The sequence below is a fragment of the Erigeron canadensis genome, chromosome 1, assembly GCF_010389155.1.
Source record: "Erigeron canadensis isolate Cc75 chromosome 1, C_canadensis_v1, whole genome shotgun sequence".
Taxonomy (NCBI): domain Eukaryota; kingdom Viridiplantae; phylum Streptophyta; class Magnoliopsida; order Asterales; family Asteraceae; genus Erigeron; species Erigeron canadensis.
This window is the reverse complement of record NC_057761.1, coordinates 20,960,832-20,978,483: the sequence shown is the minus strand read 5'-3', so window position 1 is coordinate 20,978,483 and position 17,652 is coordinate 20,960,832. Positions and strand designations below refer to the sequence as shown.

Below are 17,652 nucleotides of genomic sequence, written 5' to 3'. Positions count from 1 at the left end.
TGTTCTTCCGCCCATTTCTTCTTCTCTCTCCCGCGATGAACGCGCGACACCGCGTGCCCACTCCTCCTTCCCCGTGATCACTCCCTCCCATCTTATATTGTGTGTATGTGTGTATATATGACGATACGGATACATATAAATATGTTTAAAAAATTCTTAAAATCATCAAGTTTGGTCCTTTAAAAGTGGAAGACTTTAGTGCCCTCACGTGAGAGGCACGTGAGGGTTTTAACGGATGAGAGATAACGACCATGAACTCAAAGGACGAAACACAAACCTTATCCTCCTATAAAGGACTATCAATGAGGTTATTGAACCAAAGGGATGAAACGTGATTTTTTAAGTAAACCATAGGGACGATAACTCTAATATTATATTATAAATTTATAATGTATTGAAAAAGAGTCAATAGATATAATACTTGTTGTGGTTGAGACGGTGTACATATGTATCTAGTTGATGGTGTATTTTACATTTTTCTGCTGTATTTAAAAAACTATATCATTGAGATGTGAAGATTAATGATTTTGACTCCTTTTTTTTCCATTTTATTTGTTTTATAAACCATGAAAGCTTGTGATTTAATCTTTGTTGAGTCCGTTTGTGAATCACTCCCTTGATATCTCTTCTATAATAGGTTATTATAGATAGCATGTAGATTTAACAAAAAAAAGGTGTTGGGTAAACACGCTAATCTAATTAATGTAAGGGTTAAAAATCAATAGTAGGGGTAAAAAAAATGTTGGGAGTATTTAAAGTAAAAGATATATTAGATGAAATCACTTCCCAAATTTTAGTAATTGAGTTAGAATGTGATCTAATCCTTTCTCGGTGTACAAAAATAAGTAAGGTCTAAAGTCGAAGAGCGAAGAGTAAGGATGGAAGGCCAAACTGACGGGTGGTAATCAACTTGGTCTTTATAGTCAGCTTGAAAGAAATCTTGGAAATCAAAATATTACAAGTGTCTTGATGCTTCATCATCAACTCTGGATTACCACCGGCAATGGAAAGGCATTAAAGGTACGAAGTACATTCATGTGCCATTGTTAGTAGTTGTCGAAATTCTATCAGGTGTCCATTGTTTCATTGGTTGCATAATACAAAAAGAAGCATCTGGGAGACAGGAAGGACAATATCACTTTCAAATTAGGACCATCTATGTAGAATCATCAGATCATTACTCGTGGAAGAAATGAACGGTATCTAAGGCATGGTTTTTAAGCTAATCATTAGATCCGCTTTTCTCTATTTATGTTTTGTTTTTAAGCTAATTGTATAAAAACTCGTGCGTCCACACTTGTTTTACATGTGATCTGATTTAACGATTCATATTAAAGCCCATTTGTAGATTTGACTAAAATGTTGGTTGCCAAATTTTCTGAACGTCTTAGTAATTTCGAGAAGTTACGGACTAAAGCCGTATTATTGTATATATAGCTCTTAATATTTAAAAAGTATTATATTTCTAATTTAAACTTAACTAAGGAATATTTGCATAAAGTAGTAACTTTGCGTGAATTTACCATTGTAAAAATCAAGTATAAGACTTATCAAGTCAAAAATGTTGAATTTAAACTAAAGTAAAGGATAAAAATTGAAAGTTGTTTTTTTATTTTTTTATTTTGGATAATCATTAGTAATGTAATTTTGTTAACAAAAGAATATCCATTTCCATTTATCTCTTAGAATTTATTAAACCTACACTCTAAATTCCGGTTTATAAAAGAGGGAACTATCCAAATTGGATTATGCCACGTAACGATTATATTCAAAATTAATATATCGTAAAACATACAATACTCATTTTAAGTAAAACATGTGTATTTCAGAAGAGATTATGTAAAATTCAGATAGAATTATATATATTTATCAAATTTAAAAATTTAATTTGTAACTATTTTTAACATGACAATACCTAAAATAGGTAAAGTCATATATTTTCCCTTTTATAATCTAAATGCAAAATTGTTAGTACTAATTTATGCAATATGGATAAAATATGAAAAGGATCAAGATTGGACCGTTTGGTAGGTACCAATAAGCCAAGGGACCAGTGATATAAAAATTCGACAGTCGAGCAGTCCACACCACACACACGTATGAACACCAACTTCGCACTCTAACAAACACCTCCCAGCTATTCTTATTTTAGGGTTCTTCTTCATTTCAAAAAATTCTCTATTTATCAATCAATCGGCTTATATAAGCTTAATGCAGCTCTACTGCTGACTACTGATTTCACTTTCTTCAAATTCCTCCGAAAAAACTGTCTTTCAATGGCTTCCTTCGACAGTAAAAAACTCATTAACAACCCTAACGGTAATTTTCTTCTACTATATATATATATCATAATCATAATATATCTGTATGTATATATGTATTTTGCTTCTTTTTTTTCCTTTCTGAACCTTTGATCCTATTTAATTTAGATGATTGAACAATTTATTATTGTTTCTATTTAAATATTAAATAAGTTATGCGGCAAAAATGATCATATACATAGGCGAAACTATTCGAGATATACTTACGACATCTTATATATCACCGTTGATCGAAATGTATGGAGTAAGGTAATAGGTGATTCTATCTAGGAGTTTATTGTTATCGATAGTTTCTGTTGATGATTACTGATATCGAACCTTTTTCGTAAAAACGGCCATAGAAGTAAGTTTATGTCTTCAACTTTAGACGAGGAGACTAGTAAAAATGTATATTATGACTTACGAGCGTGTGGTGGCGTTATGATTATATTTGACCTTTTGGGAACCACGTCAAGCGTGTTAGTTATACAAAAACAATCATGTATTGAATAGAATTATGGGAGGAGCTTATAGAATCCAGAATATGAAGCATGATATTGTAAAATTGTTAATTTGGTGAGAGTGTTATCGATTAAGATCACATAAAAGTTCCTCAAACTAAGAATACGAAAGGCTAAAGACCTAAGAAAAGTGAGTGATATAATAGTGTCTTTACCATAGCTTCTAGTTTTCCTTGATTGTTGGTATTAAATTCTCAAACCATTTTCCTACCATATCATTTACACCACAAATGTAAGAAGTAACTTCTCTAAAATCTTGCCAACAGACTTCCTTTTTTTTTTTTTACCAGTTTTGCTATATGTTATAAAGATTGACAAGAATTTTGTATGCATCTATCCATTTTGCGCACTTAACTCTATTTGAAATGACAAAAGTGTGTGGACTTGTAAAGAAAAGATTTGAGTGCCTTTGTGACAAGATACACCTTTCGGTTTAGACGAGGGTTCCACTGCCTCATCTTAATTACGTTGCTTCAAATTTGTATATGTTGTCTTATAAATGGATTTATGATATAATGAATCAAAACCTTTAGTTTGTTTTTCCTGAACTTCTCTTATTTTTTTTTTAAACATCTCATTCTTAATCCTTCATGCTTTATTGATTATAAGGTTGATATTTTGTTGGTACTTGTTGCAGATGTGGTGACGGAGTTCATCGAGGGACTTGTAGAAACTTATCCTGGGTTGCAGTATCTGGATGGATTTCCAGAGGTTTAATTTCTGTTTACAATTTCTTATATTGTGATATCACCACAGAAACTGGTTTTAAATGAAATCATTTCTAAATTGTTCTATTATAAATTTGTTGTAAATGAATACAGGTTAAAGTTGTCATACGTGCAGATGTTACAGGTTCAACATATGACAAGGTTGCAGTTATATCAGGTACCCACTATTTCACTACATGATGGCATTACATTCTCCCGTTGACGTTCTTTACCTTTGTATAAATTTTGGGAGTTGTGCATCTAGATAGTCTTTTTTACGTGTATATTTCTTCTGTTATTTGGTTGTGGTCCTTGGCATGTTTTTTTAGGGGTGTTTGGGACTCTGGGTGAGTTTATGCTTAGTAGCATATGGATTACGTAAAAGTCTCATGAACCCCCCCCCCCCCCCCCCCCCCCCCCCCCCCTTTTTTTTTTTTTCCAAAAAAACAATTGATTAACTCTTTAAGGAAAGCCTATTCATAACACCTTTGAGGAGCTTAATAGTTTTAAGATAGTGCTACTAAGCTATTACCCCTTAAAATGCTAACGCAAACACCTTCTTATCCTGGAAACTGCAGGTCCTTTATTTTGTGATGCTAGGCTGCAAATTCAGTTTTGACATTTGTCTGCACAACAATGTGTTGGTAGTCACTTGTGTGTAGTGTATTCTCCAAACTTGCAACTTGTGCTATATTTGAAAGATCTTTGTAAAGTTTACAAGTCTCTTTCACTTTCTCCATAGGCGATGGAATGCAGAACTTCAGATATACAAACTATATTGTTTTAATCATGTAGATGCTATGTAGCGAATACAAGATTTTAAGAGGCGATTGTTAAACATTAATAAATGTTTTCCTTTTAATGTTCAGTTATTACTTTCAGCACAAGAGTTCAATATTTAATAAATTTGCATATAGCTCAAATATCAATTTACTTAAATGAATTGGGAGATCAACTATAGTCGTATGGATACCAAATATAGATTAGACTAGAAAGAAGTGAATCATATGCTCGAGGGGTAAAATGGAACTAGGGAGCAGATAATCATCATGTACCACTTTAGTGCTGCTATGTGAATTTGTAATTTCGCTAAAACTGTGTAATGGTCACTCTCAGTTTACCAGCTCAAATCAATTAGAAAAGGTTGAGTATTGTTATATGTAAAAGGAAAAAAAAAAAACCAGAAAGACCGTGCAGTCAACCAACAATATGTTTGTCATGGAGTTGGTTTGTAATTTAAACTTGGGAAAGCAGATATAAAGCTGTGAAATTTACAAAAGTGAATGTATATTGCTTTTGTAAGCTTATTAAAAACTGAAGAAAACGACGGTAAAAGAACCTATCAGTGGAGTTTACCAATAATGAATTAACACATTAACCTATAGAGAAAAGAACCAGGATGAGAAGGAATAAAAACAAATCAAGGAGCATATATATTGGTTTCTAAATCCTAATAAAGTATTGGTTTCTTAAAAAAGCAGATCACCGAAGTTATACCTAGATGGAGTGAGTAGTTTTTGGTGGTGTGCCTATGCATAGGCAACCAAGACCTGTGAAAGGTATGATTGGCGATGGAATTTGATCCTTTTTTAGTTTTACTGATGAATTTCTTATGATCAAATAAACAAATCAGCTTTAAAGGGAAGGTGTAACTCAAGCGAGTTAAATAGGTTGAAAGTCACTGAAGATACACTTTAGTGTGTAACCCTCCTAGGCTATATAATTATATAATTCGAAGATACAATTGACAAACGGTGCTTGTAAGTCTACCTAACCCGACCCATTTCAACCAGTAATAAGAAGTTACCGTTTCAACTTGTGCTTGTTATGATCTGTTAGCCAAAGTGCCAGAACCAACGCCCATCTTGTCACCTCTAGGAATGTTGTTATTAAAATAGGAAAACGCCTAAAGATCGGAGCATGAAGCTACGCAACTATGCGGAGCCCTTCTTTTTGGGGTATACTCTGGCAACCTGCACTCTCTATGACCTGCTAGCCAAACCTCCAGAGCCACCCATCTTGCCACGAATAGGAATAATATTATTAAGATAGGAAAAGGCCAAAAGTTCTTAGAAGGAGGCTACACATCCCATGGAGTCCTTTTAAATTTAAGGTAATTCCTTTGTATATGGCTAGTTAGATCTAGCACATAAGTTTTACATTGTCAATGCGTCTAAATTTATCTATGTGATCGCTTTATTGATCTTTGTGCACTATAAATCTACCTGGTTTCTGTTGACTATTACTGTTGGAGTCTTTATCATCAACTAATATGTTGACTGTTCTTTACTTGTACAGGAGGTGGGAGTGGGCATGAACCTGCACATGCTGGATTTGTAGGGGACGGGATGCTGACAGCAGCTATTTGTGGCGATGTTTTTACCTCACCGCCTGTCGCTTCAATCCTTGCTGTATTGGCCTTCAAATTAGATGAACTGGAATTTATACAAGTGGTTCTCTTTTTGTTCTTTATTTTAAAATTGCAACTAATGTTATCCAACTATAGGGTATACGAGCTGTGACCGGGCCAATGGGATGCCTCCTAATTGTCAAGGTGCTGTAACTTTCTGATGCCTAACTAATGTTTTCATTTAAACTTATACCAGAGGTAGTAATTTTGACCCATGTATTCATGAATGGGTCAACACCTACCTGTCGAGCTAGTTTCAACTCTTGGTGATGTGCTCTTAGGAAAGCTAAGTTCATTAAGCACATGACTGAAGCTGGCAACTTTAAAGGCATCTTAAAAGCTAATATCTGTGTCTCTGAAAGTTAACGAAAAAATAGAAATGGTCGGATGTGTCAAAAGTTGCCCAAAGTGTATCCTGAATGCTAACGCCTCCTAAATTACTTTGTTAGAAGAAAGTATAATACTATTGAAATTATATAGTTATCCAATCAGGACACTCTACCTGTTTATATACTGTATGTATTTAAAAATATGCCACAAAAAGCATTTTAGATCAACACCACCTAATTGAACCTGGAACAATAGTTACTCGCTAGGACCTGACCAACCTGCCAGTGTTGCCACCTGAATCCAAATGCATCAGTTTATGCTCGTTACTTATCACACTAAGTTTAGATGATAGTCAAATGTGGATTTTTTGTTTTTTTCTGTCTCTTATTCAAGAGGATACCATTTAGTTAGCAACTTTGATATCGTGATTGTAGTATATGCATTTAAAAATATGCCACAAAAAGCGTTTTAAATCAACACAAACTAATTGAACCCGGAACAATAGTTACTTACTTGGACCTGACCAACCTGCCAATGTTGTCATCTGAATCCAAATGCATCAGCTTATGCTAGTTACTTATCACACCAAGTTTAGATGATAGTCAAATGTGGATTTTTCTGTCTCTTATTCAAGAGGATACCATTTAGTTAGCAATTTTGATATTCATCATTGTAGTATATGTATTTAAAAATATGCCACAAAAAAGCGATTTAGATCTACACAATCTAATTAAACCTGGAACAATAGTTACTCGCTTGGACCTGACCAACCTGCCAGTGTTGCCACCTGAATCCAAATGCATCAGCTTATGCTCTTTATTTGTCACACTAAGTTTAGATGATAGTCAATTGTGGATTTTTTTTTCCTCTTATTCAAGAGGATACCATTTAGTTAGCAACTTTGATATTCATCATTGTAGTTATATGGAAGTAGGGGTGGTAACGAGCCGAGTCGAGTCGAGCTTCAGAATATTTAGGCTTGTTTGTTTAATTATTACTCGAATCGAGCTCGAGTTCGAGCTTGTATAATTTTTCAAAATTGAGCTCGACTCGACTCATTAGTGTTCGAGCTCGAGCTCGAAGCTCGTATAGTTATTTGAATACTTGTAGAATTAACTTAGTTCGAGTTTCATTTCCATATTTAGGAGCTCGAGCTCGATTAGCTCGTGTTATAGAACGGTACATGTTATCATTAAACATTTATCGATCTTCATTCGTGTGTATACTAAGAACTTTGATCACATTACTATGAATATAAACAATCTATTAAAACGACCAATATTGAAATAAAGTAAGTTACTTTATACATATAGTTATATGTTATCCTTGTAAAAAGAACCTTGGACAAAATCAACTATATGATATTCATTTTCGTTTTAGTACTAAAGGATGCCTAATATGTATTAGTTAAGTTATCAATTATGTTACCATTAAACATTTATCGATCCTTATTCTTGTATAATCGAAACTTTGATCACATTAATATGAAAAAATGATCGATTAAAATGATAACTATTGAAATAAAGTTATTCATAACATACATGTAATAATATGTTATCATTATAGGTCAACCTTTGGAAAATTTAACTCTATACACAGGCATATATATATATATATATATATTTACCAATCATAATTTTGATAGATCTTTTTTATTCATGGTAATATGATGAAAATTTGTATTTTTGCATTTATCCTTAAATAAGTTATTGATCTCGTAAAAATTAAAATGAATAATATGATATTGTGTTAAATATATATAAAAAAAATTTAGATAAAACATATTATATCTGCATTTTTTTAAAGAATATGTATTAGTTATCAAAATAATATGTTAAGAGCAAGTGACAAATATCACATTACTTGGAAATTAAAATAAATTGGAAAAATATTAAGTTTGATACACTTTTAAAGTATTAAGGTTCAATTTTTTTTTATTTAAGTAATACATAAGCGAAATGGATAGTAATGGTTAAAGATTAATGTTTTGATCCTTTATATAAAATATATGCAAAGATAATAATAAAAAGATGGTTGTTCTTAGTGGTTAGAGTGCCTTCCATTAAACTTTAAACTTGGAGGTCATGGGTTCAAGTCTCCTTAGTAACATATAAGTGATATTTTTAACCATGTATAGCAAGGCTCGAGTAGCTCGATTAGTCGAGTAGCTCGTAAATCTCGTTCAGATCGAAAAAGTAAACGATCTTTTGAGCGAGCCGAGCCCAAATTTTTATTTTAAAGCTCGGCTCGTCTAACTAATCGAGCTTGCTTTATTGGTTCGGGTTTGACTCGAACTCGATATAGTTTAACTCGAACTCGGTTTAAACGAGTTCGAGCTCGAGCAGCTCGCAAACAACTCGGCTCGATTCCTACCCCTATATGGAAGTGTATATTCATCATTGTAAATATAAGAAATATCAAGCATTGAGAGATACTTGTATGCACTTTTCATTTCATGAAAGAGGACACTGATACCTGATTTACAGAACTACACTGGGGACAGATTAAATTTTGGATTAGCAGCCGAGGAAGCTAAATCTGAAGGTTACAAAGTAGAGGTCAGTGCATATCTTCGACATGCATTTTTGAATTGTGCTGCCATTCTTATAAGGTCGATTAGTAGTATTAAAACACGTTATCTTGATACATTTAAAAGCATGTGCTGTAGATGGTAATTGTTGGAGATGATTGTGCTTTGCCACCCCCACGAGGCATATCTGGGAGAAGAGGATTGGCTGGAACCATTCTCGTTCATAAGGTTTATTCTCATTGATCCTATAATCTATATTGCAAGTACATAAAAAGATAAATAAATGATATTTTGTTTATATACCAAAACATGGATGCTGACTGAGAACGTGTACATTGGTGAATATGTTTACTCTCTGTGGTTTGTGCTTAAGTTATAAACTTCATTCTTTATCATTATTCAGTTGTCGTTTTGCGTTCATACCTTTTCGTTTGGGATACCAAGTGCATATCTATGTGTTAGCGGTGGAAACTTTGAGTGTCCAATTGGTAAGAGGTTATGAGGAAAAATGAAACAGATGGGTCTAAAGTCGTTTTGGGTGTATTGTTAGTGAGTAATTGATTTGAACATGTTGATGCATTACCAAACCATCTATTGTTTTGACTCTAGTATGTGTGTGCATGTATCTACTCTCTGCTGCAAGGTTCTTCTATACTTCAAATATAGCATGCTCTTTGCTTAACTAACATTGTCATTTATATGGGAAGTTTTATGGCCAGTCACCCAGACAAATATGATGTCTTGTTCTTTTCCTCTACATTCTTTAAGATGATATAATGGAATCACTTTTTTCATATTGCATTATGCTTCAAATTGATTACCATGGGGCATGGGCCATAGTCCATAGAGGCTGCTTTGTGAATTGCTTTCAAACAACTGCTATTTAGTTTCTATGAATCACCTCAGCTCTCAGTTTATGATACATCCATAGCTGAATTAGTTCGATGCATTACACGAACCATCTGTTTTGTTAACTCTAGGAGCGTGTGTTTGTAGGTAGTTTCTGATTCTGGGTTCCTCTACTAAGCCTAAATTCTCTTTGCTATGACCAACATAGTGACATATATAAGAAGTTCTAATTCTGTCTATCATCTAGGCAAATATGGCATCGCTTGTTTTTCTCTTTTACATTGTCGATAATGGTATAAATGTTTTTTCGTACTGCATTTTGTTGCAAAATACTTCTTTGTGCTATTAATGCTGCTTTGCATATGACTTCAAATAACTGTTTAATCACCTCCTCATCTCTTGTATCCATCCTTTCGTGAATTAGTTTGTTTTTGTGGCGGGATCAAACAGCACTTACATTTATTTAGGATTATTTTGCTTCTTATATACTTCTTTATTTATATTTCTTGAGAAATTCAGATTGCAGGAGCAGCAGCAGCTTCTGGTCTTTCTCTTTCTGACGTTGCTGCTGAAGCAAGGCATGCATGTGAAATTGTTGGTACAATGGGTGTTGCTCTGTCAGTTTGCACACTTCCTGGTCAGCCTAAATCAGACCGTTTAGGCCCGGGAAAAATGGAACTTGGTCTTGGAATAGTAAGTATGATTTTCTTACATACTTCATAGATTGGTGGTGTTAGGTTTTTTAATTACGTTGCATTTGTTTCAGCATGGAGAAGCTGGTGCTGTTGTAGCAGACATCCAACCTGTGGATTTAGTGGTATCGCATGTGCTGAATCGAATACTGTCAGAAGTACGTCACGACCAAGCAAATATTGTTCCAGTGGTTATAATCGAGTATTCTTTTTTAATGGCAAAATGGGTGGAATGGGTGACTGGTCAAATTGTGTTAGGCTTACCCAAAGTACTTTCTCCCTAAAGTTTTTACATTTTCTAAAATACTTGATCTCAAATACTCAAATATGATCTGCAGAAGTTATAATCCTTTTAGTAGTAATCTAATGTTTAGAATAAAATGTCTTGGAAGGTTTTATGCATTAAGCATACACTATTGGCAATTTTCAACTTTTGTCACAATTCCTCTATTATCACAGGAAACCAAGTATGTACCAATTAAACGTGGAAGCCGTGTTGTACTCATGATTAATGGGTATGTGATCTTTTTTTATCTTTTACAAGTGTTATCCTACCATAGATTTACAATCTTCACATTTTAAGGGATGTCAGAAGTTATGTAGATGCATATGATGTGTATTTTGATGATTAGGAAGCAACTAAAATTTTCATATATCTGGTAAATTAATTTTTTTCTTACTTAGGGTTTCTGCATGGTGTTTGCTGAAACAAATCATTTAGGTCAAGAATATTATAAATATATCATAAGATCTTCTTAGGCTGTATTATTCGGATTACTCTTGCGATGACCGGTATGCATAATACATGGTTTTATGCTTCCTTTGAAGATATAACATGATAGTCCAAATAATACTGTTTGTTATTTGAAACTCAGGAGCATAGGCAGCAAACTATGTGAATTATGTGTAATTTGCTAGAGACAGTCAAATCAAAATCGTAACATGCATTTCTTTAGCATTTACGTTAGATTTTTAGCTAATTAATATTGTTTCTGTATATCTAAGCGTATAAATTTGAATTTATTGTGTATACATGTGTGTAATGCCTTTTATCTTCTTTTTTTTTTCTCTTAGATCCTTGCCTAGATAAATTGCATAATATGTAAAACGACATTCTTGTCCTTACCCAAAGTGCTTTGGTGTAGATTTTGTTGATTAATTTAGAAAAAAGTTTATCTTAATACACAATTTGGATTTCACGGTTCATAATTCACGATTCATGAAGTTTGTGCGGGGATTCTTGATTTTATTGGATCATTTCATATTATTGCTATATCTCATTGGTGTCAGATGTCCAGGTAATTGAAAATATTTGACCTTTTTGCTTAATAAATTTCAGATTAGGGGCAACACCTGTGATGGAATTAATGATTGCTGCTGGGAAGGCTGTCCCTATCTTACAGCTTGAACATGGACTAGCTGTTGTTAGAGTATATACTGGGTCATTTATGACTTCTCTTGATATGGCAGGTTTGTTAATTTCCATGACCCTTGGTAGAGGTGGCAAAATACACAAGTCAGGTTGTTTGGGTAACTTTTAGTTTATTGGTGCCAATTGAAACAGACCGGGGTGGCTTTGCTTGATCCAAAACACGTTTTGTCAGAACTTTATTTATCTTTATAGAAATTTAAGACATCATATGATTCATATACACTTTGTGATATTAAGTTAAGTTTATGTTCTACACTTCTACCCTTTGTGACGCCAAATTAAAAACTTCTTTAAAATCTGTATCTTACAGGGTTTTCAATAACTATAATGAAGGCAGAACAAGCGGTTTTGCAACGCCTGGATGCTGCAACAAAGGCTCCACATTGGCCAGTCGGTGTTGATGGTTTGTAATTCCGTTCATTCACATTTTTGCTTGCTTTTAGTGTCACGGTGTTGATTGCTTTACTTGGTGAATGTTATCTTCTATATAACTATATACTTGGTGCATAAAATATTCACGGGTCCATCTCTTGATATTTGGGTTGGGTTTTATTCCTAATGGGTCATATGGGTAGTTATACGAAAATCAATAAATTTTGTTCTATAGAAAATGGGTCGTCTCTCAAATATATTGTGGGTCGATCTCTTCAAAAAAAAAAAAAAACTTGTGGTTGAAATAGTATTACTCTTTTGTTAGTATCTGATGCTAGTTATTTGTAACTATATTTGGACATCTTGTTTGTTGCGCCTCGCTTGCATGACCTGATTCAGCGGTAAAATTCTTTTACTTGTTTTGACATGTTAGCCAATTCCCACTCCACCACTCGCTATTATACATTTATATTTGAAATATACACCTGTACACCAAACTCAGTAGTTCTAGTTACTTGTAGGTGATCACCCGCCTGCCAAGATTCCTGTTCCAGTTCCACCTTCTCGTACGACAAAGAGTGATGAGGTTTTTGATCAGAAATACCTCTTGTTTTTTTAACATGATAACATATATTTCTCATAACATTTATTTATCTACAACATTTTTTTCCCTTTATTTTCTATGATTTTTTTAGTTTTATATATGTCTTGTTTACATTCATTGGAGTGCATGGTGTCTTTGTGTTGCTTTCTTGTTTAAGTGGCCTATAGCAATGCTGAAATGCCAATATATTTTCGTACTGATTTTGCTCTGTAATCTTCTAAGTTAATAACTATCGAGTCAAATGACCTCTTATGTTGTTCTGGTAATGTTTCAATGATTTATATAAATACCCATTAGACCCCCTCATTTGTTTTGTTTTTATTCGATTGGCAATAGGCCAAACTGGTTAAAGTCAAATTTTAGCTCAAAATGAACCCTATCAGATGTGTCAAACCGGTCAAAAGTTGCTAAACCTATATTCATTTGCTTAGGTACTGAATATGGTTTTATCTAAAAGAAACTATATTGTTATTTTATTAACATAGTTTGTAATCACATGCAATAGAGTGAATTGTACAAGATCAATTTAATCTTGGCTGTCTACAAATCACCTCACATATGCAAATTTTTTTCTTTTTAGCTGGTAGAGGAAATTAGGGACTTAAAAAGTTGACTGAAGTAGTTTCATTGACCCACATAATAATATCACCGAATTTGATTCGTTATCCAACATGTTTGTTTTCAACCTCTAGTCTAAGGCATGATATTGTAATTGTTGTATTATTTTGATCTTTTAGCAGTCTTTTTTATTTCATTTATGTCCGTACCAAAATGTATGTTCTCTTATGTTTCTCAAGGTATTGAGTCGGCCACAGCAGCTTAGTCCACAAGGCCGTGCGCTGGAAGTAGCTATAGAAGCAGCAACACTTGCGATTATTGATCTTAAGGACAGTTTAAATGACTGGGACAGCAAAGTGGGTGATGGTGATTGTGGATCAACAGTAAGTCCAAGTATATTCAGATTGATATTGGAGGATATATACACATTAGTAACTTCTAATCACACAATCGCATATTTGTAATGTATAATACAGATGTCTAGAGGCGCAATAGCTATTCAAGAAGACCTAAAGAAATAGTACGTTCTCTATTTAATTTGCTTGAGGGTCACCAAAATGAGCAGGTCAGGAATGTTGGGTAACGGCAGGGATGAGTAAAATTACCGAAATACCAAAACCGAACCAGTACCGTGCCGGTACCGGTACCGAAAATCGGTACCGATAGGGATTCAGTATCGGTATCGGTTTTAGAGATTTGGTAAAATCAGTTTCGGTACCAATCGGTTCGGTACCGGTTCGGTGTAACCGATTATTTGTACCGAAAGTAGAGGTTGTTCCAAACATGTAGTGTACACTGTATAGTTCTAGACATATAGTGGATTATTAATTAGTACTGAAAGTAGAGTTTGTATGTAGTGTATACAATATAGTTATATACATAGACTGTACATATAGCAGCTATATATATATATATATATAGCTGTGGTCATGTTTATTTTCAATAAGCAGATGTTTTAATACATGATATCCTCGTTTGGAGTAGCAAACTTAGAAAAAGTTTATTTTAACATTATAGCCACAATTGTGATTGAGGATCACTGTTACGTATGATAGTCAAAAACATGTGAAAATTCGGTACCTAATGGGTATAGAACCGAAAAACTCAGTACCGAAACCGGTACCGGTTTAGTGGATTCGGTACGGTATCGGTTTTCATTTTACAGTAAATTCGGTTTCGGTACGGTATTGGTACCGAGCTCATCCCTAGGTAACGGGTTAATATCTGGGTCAAAATGAACTATCTTCACTTTTGGTCAAAACAGGTGAGTGTCACTTGACCTACCGATACCTTTTCTTTGTCAAGGTATCGAGCTACGACAATTAATTAATGGGTTAAAAGCTATCATAAGTAGGTGAAATAGTATTGTTTAACTTTTTAAATAAATATGAGAAGGTATAGGTGGCCTAAGCATTTGAATGCTCCGAAGATAACTTTTTCTCCCAATTCTTTTTTTCTGCTTCACTCGTTCTCTTCATGGATACTTGTTTCTGTTTCACCCAGAATCAATGATATGCAACTTTAATTGACTTGTTCTTAACACTTTATATATAAATGGTTTCACTCGTTCTCTTCATGGATACTTTTTTTCTGTTTCACCCGGAATCAATGATATGCAACTTTAATTGACTTGTTCTTATCACTTTATATATAAATGCGTTAAACTTGCCACCTATGCACTTTCATGCATCTACTTTCACCCCACTTGGTGTTGATGCTACTTGTTTTTTAATCTTATCGAGGCTTACTCTAGGACGCCTTTCATTGTTCGCATCAGGTTACCTTTGACTGACTTAGCTCATGTCAGTTTCTTCTGTTCTTTTTTTTTTTCAAATTTCGGTTTTGTAGCTATCCCCTCAATGATGCTGCTGAAACTATCAATGAGATAGGCTCATCTGTCCGAAGAGTCATGGGAGGAACAAGTGGAATCCTGTATGACACATCCCCTTTCTAATTGTTTAAATACTTTTTTGTGTTTTACAAGTTTTATCTTTGTTTGTTGATTTTGGAAACAGATATGACATATTTTGCAAGGCAGCATATGCACGGTTAAAGCTAAATAAAAACTCAGACATTACACCACTCCAATGTGATAATTTTTGTCGATATATATGTATTTGGAATATTTGTTTCTTAACATGATATTCTTTTATTGACATGGTCAGAGTATTTGTCCAGGGGCTGATGCATTTGAAGGGGCAATTGATGCAGTTATGCTTTATGGTGGGGCTGCTGCAGGTTATCGGACCATGTTGGATGCTCTTATTCCAGCTAAGACAGTTCTCAGAGAGGTAAAATAGGCAGAACCTATATTTTAGAGTTGAAATCTTGACCCATTTATTTATGGTAAAGGTCGATTTGGGTCCTTTTAATCTCTGTAGGGTCATTCAGGTAAATTGAAAGGATTTAAATAAGAATTTGGTTTAGCTTGGTCCAAAGTCAAGTGGGCGTAAGGTCTATCAATCTCTCATGAGTTGCTCACTTAATATTGTTTGTAATAAAAGATTCTGTAATCATCTTAGCACATTAAGTATTTACAAACATTCAGAAAGGATTCAAAAGTGTTTATGGACTGCTCCAACCCACGCAGATCCTTTTGCCTGGCAAGCAATTTCCGAATCTACCCTAGCGTGTTTTGACTTGTTAGCCCTACCTATATTACCAAACAATAATGTGATGCAGATTACCTTTTAGTGTTGATGTCTCATTCTATTGTTATGCTGAGTTAATGATGATGTTGGCCTTTCAGAACATAAGTTATCTATACAATTACGTTAATATGTGTATTGTGGATTCCTTTCTAACAATGGTTAGGTATGTGCAAAGTTGTAACGATATGTGTGTGTATACTCACAATATTGGTTCCTTAAACAGAGGTTGACTATTGGGGATGATCCCTTCGATGCCTTTGTTGTCTCATCTGATGCGGCAATTGCAGGAGCAGAGTCCACTAAACATATGGAGGCTCAGGTACCCTTAAAGCTTCTCTCTTACTTTGTATAACGACTAATATGACTAAAATCCAATGTTCAAAAGTTCTAATTTAAGCCAATTTTTTCTGTATATTTTTTTTCTAAACCTTTAAAAGTATCATTTTGGTTGCCTGTTGGAAAAATGACCATCATACCCTTGCAAAAGTCTGCATATATTAGTGAGTGAATTTCATATATGCCCTTGTAACTCCAAAACATCATATATTGATGTTAATGTCATAATTACCCTTTTAAAGTTTATGTTATCTTAAAATCAATGTGTTATGCATTCAGACTAAATCTGAGTATCAACTTTCAGTATAATCCTCTTGATAACTTTCAGTATGATAGTTTAATAGTAATATAATTTTGTAAATAGAATGGTTTAAGAGGTTTAGATGCCTTAATAATTTTTACTTCCACACTGTTTCCTGTCAAGTTATTTATTAAAATTTACCAGTTATATTGTAATACTTAAAATTAAATATATGCATTCATAAATAGAATAGTTTAAATTTCCACACTTACAATTTTTACTAGGTTTTGTTGATGCATTTGGTTTTCAACTGTTTTTACTGTAATTTCCTATGGTTTCTTTTTTATAGGCTGGGCGTTCAACATACGTCTCTGCAGATATCCTTACATCAGTTCCTGATCCAGGTGCCATGGCTGCAGCTTCATGGTACCGTGCAGCTGCTCTTGCTTTAAAAGACAAATCCAAATCTGGCCCCTAACCATTTGTAGCCGAGTACAATTTTGTTGACCATTTATGCACAGCAACCAAATCAACAGGGAGATCCGCTTATGCTATGTGTTGCATAAAGCCGAGAGAGAGCCATTTAAACATATACATACAATTTCTGTAGAGTGAATTACATGGTGCATCTTAAACTTGATCTTTTATCAAACTTGTAACCAACTGATTGTCTGAAACTGCATAAACTTTAATGCAAGTCTTCAAGTTCATCCTTAAATCTGAAACCATTACAAAAGTTGGTCCTTAGCATTAGATCTTTGAAACAAAAGGTAACAATTGCTTTTATGTTAACATAAAATCAAGTTAGGAGAATTTGTGGATCAAACCCCAACCTAATTTTATTATAAGGAATACCATGTAATGGTAATTAATCTTTTGTTTGACCAAATTTGTTAACGAGGATTAAGTTAGTGATTTTGTAACCTTTAAATACATTGATTTTATCAGTTGATATAATTTCTATTTTTGCGTATACAAAAGCAAACGAGAAACAGTCTGTTTCCACTAAAACGGGCAGCATGTTTCATGTTAATGTAAGAAATTAAGTGGTTAAATATCAAACATGGTTACTGTACAGTGAAACAGTCACTTTGATCCGTTGACATCAAAATATAACCT

At 33.8% G+C, this 17,652-nt stretch overlaps 1 protein-coding gene across 1 annotated transcript; it reads left to right on the top strand.

Annotated features, from left to right (window-relative positions):
* The first annotated feature begins 2,092 nt into the window (after positions 1 to 2,092).
* Positions 2,093 to 17,251, top strand: LOC122601450 (putative 3,4-dihydroxy-2-butanone kinase). The gene is made up of 20 exons (XM_043774211.1): positions 2,093 to 2,319; positions 3,459 to 3,532; positions 3,643 to 3,706; positions 5,827 to 5,939; positions 6,035 to 6,082; positions 8,755 to 8,826; positions 8,937 to 9,026; positions 10,167 to 10,340; positions 10,414 to 10,497; positions 10,799 to 10,854; positions 11,679 to 11,809; positions 12,082 to 12,174; positions 12,665 to 12,729; positions 13,545 to 13,688; positions 13,782 to 13,825; positions 15,154 to 15,237; positions 15,321 to 15,394; positions 15,484 to 15,596; positions 16,180 to 16,275; positions 16,883 to 17,251. The coding sequence occupies exons 1-20, from the start codon at positions 2,277 to 2,279 to the stop codon at positions 17,009 to 17,011; spliced, it is 1,791 nt and encodes a 596-aa protein (XP_043630146.1). The 5' UTR covers positions 2,093 to 2,276; the 3' UTR covers positions 17,012 to 17,251.
* Positions 17,252 to 17,652: the final 401 nt, after the last annotated feature.

What these genes read in the sequence shown, in the direction of transcription:
- LOC122601450 (XM_043774211.1), top strand. Translation starts at nt 2,277, where the DNA reads ATGGCTTCCTTCGACAGTAAAAAACTCATTAACAACCCTAACG. An exon ending in CAAGGTTGCAGTTATATCAG is followed by an intron (nt 3,707 to 5,826) that starts GTACCCACTATT and finishes TTACTTGTACAG; the next exon opens with GAGGTGGGAGTGGGCATGAA. An exon ending in TGAATCGAATACTGTCAGAA is followed by an intron (nt 10,498 to 10,798) that starts GTACGTCACGAC and finishes CTATTATCACAG; the next exon opens with GAAACCAAGTATGTACCAAT.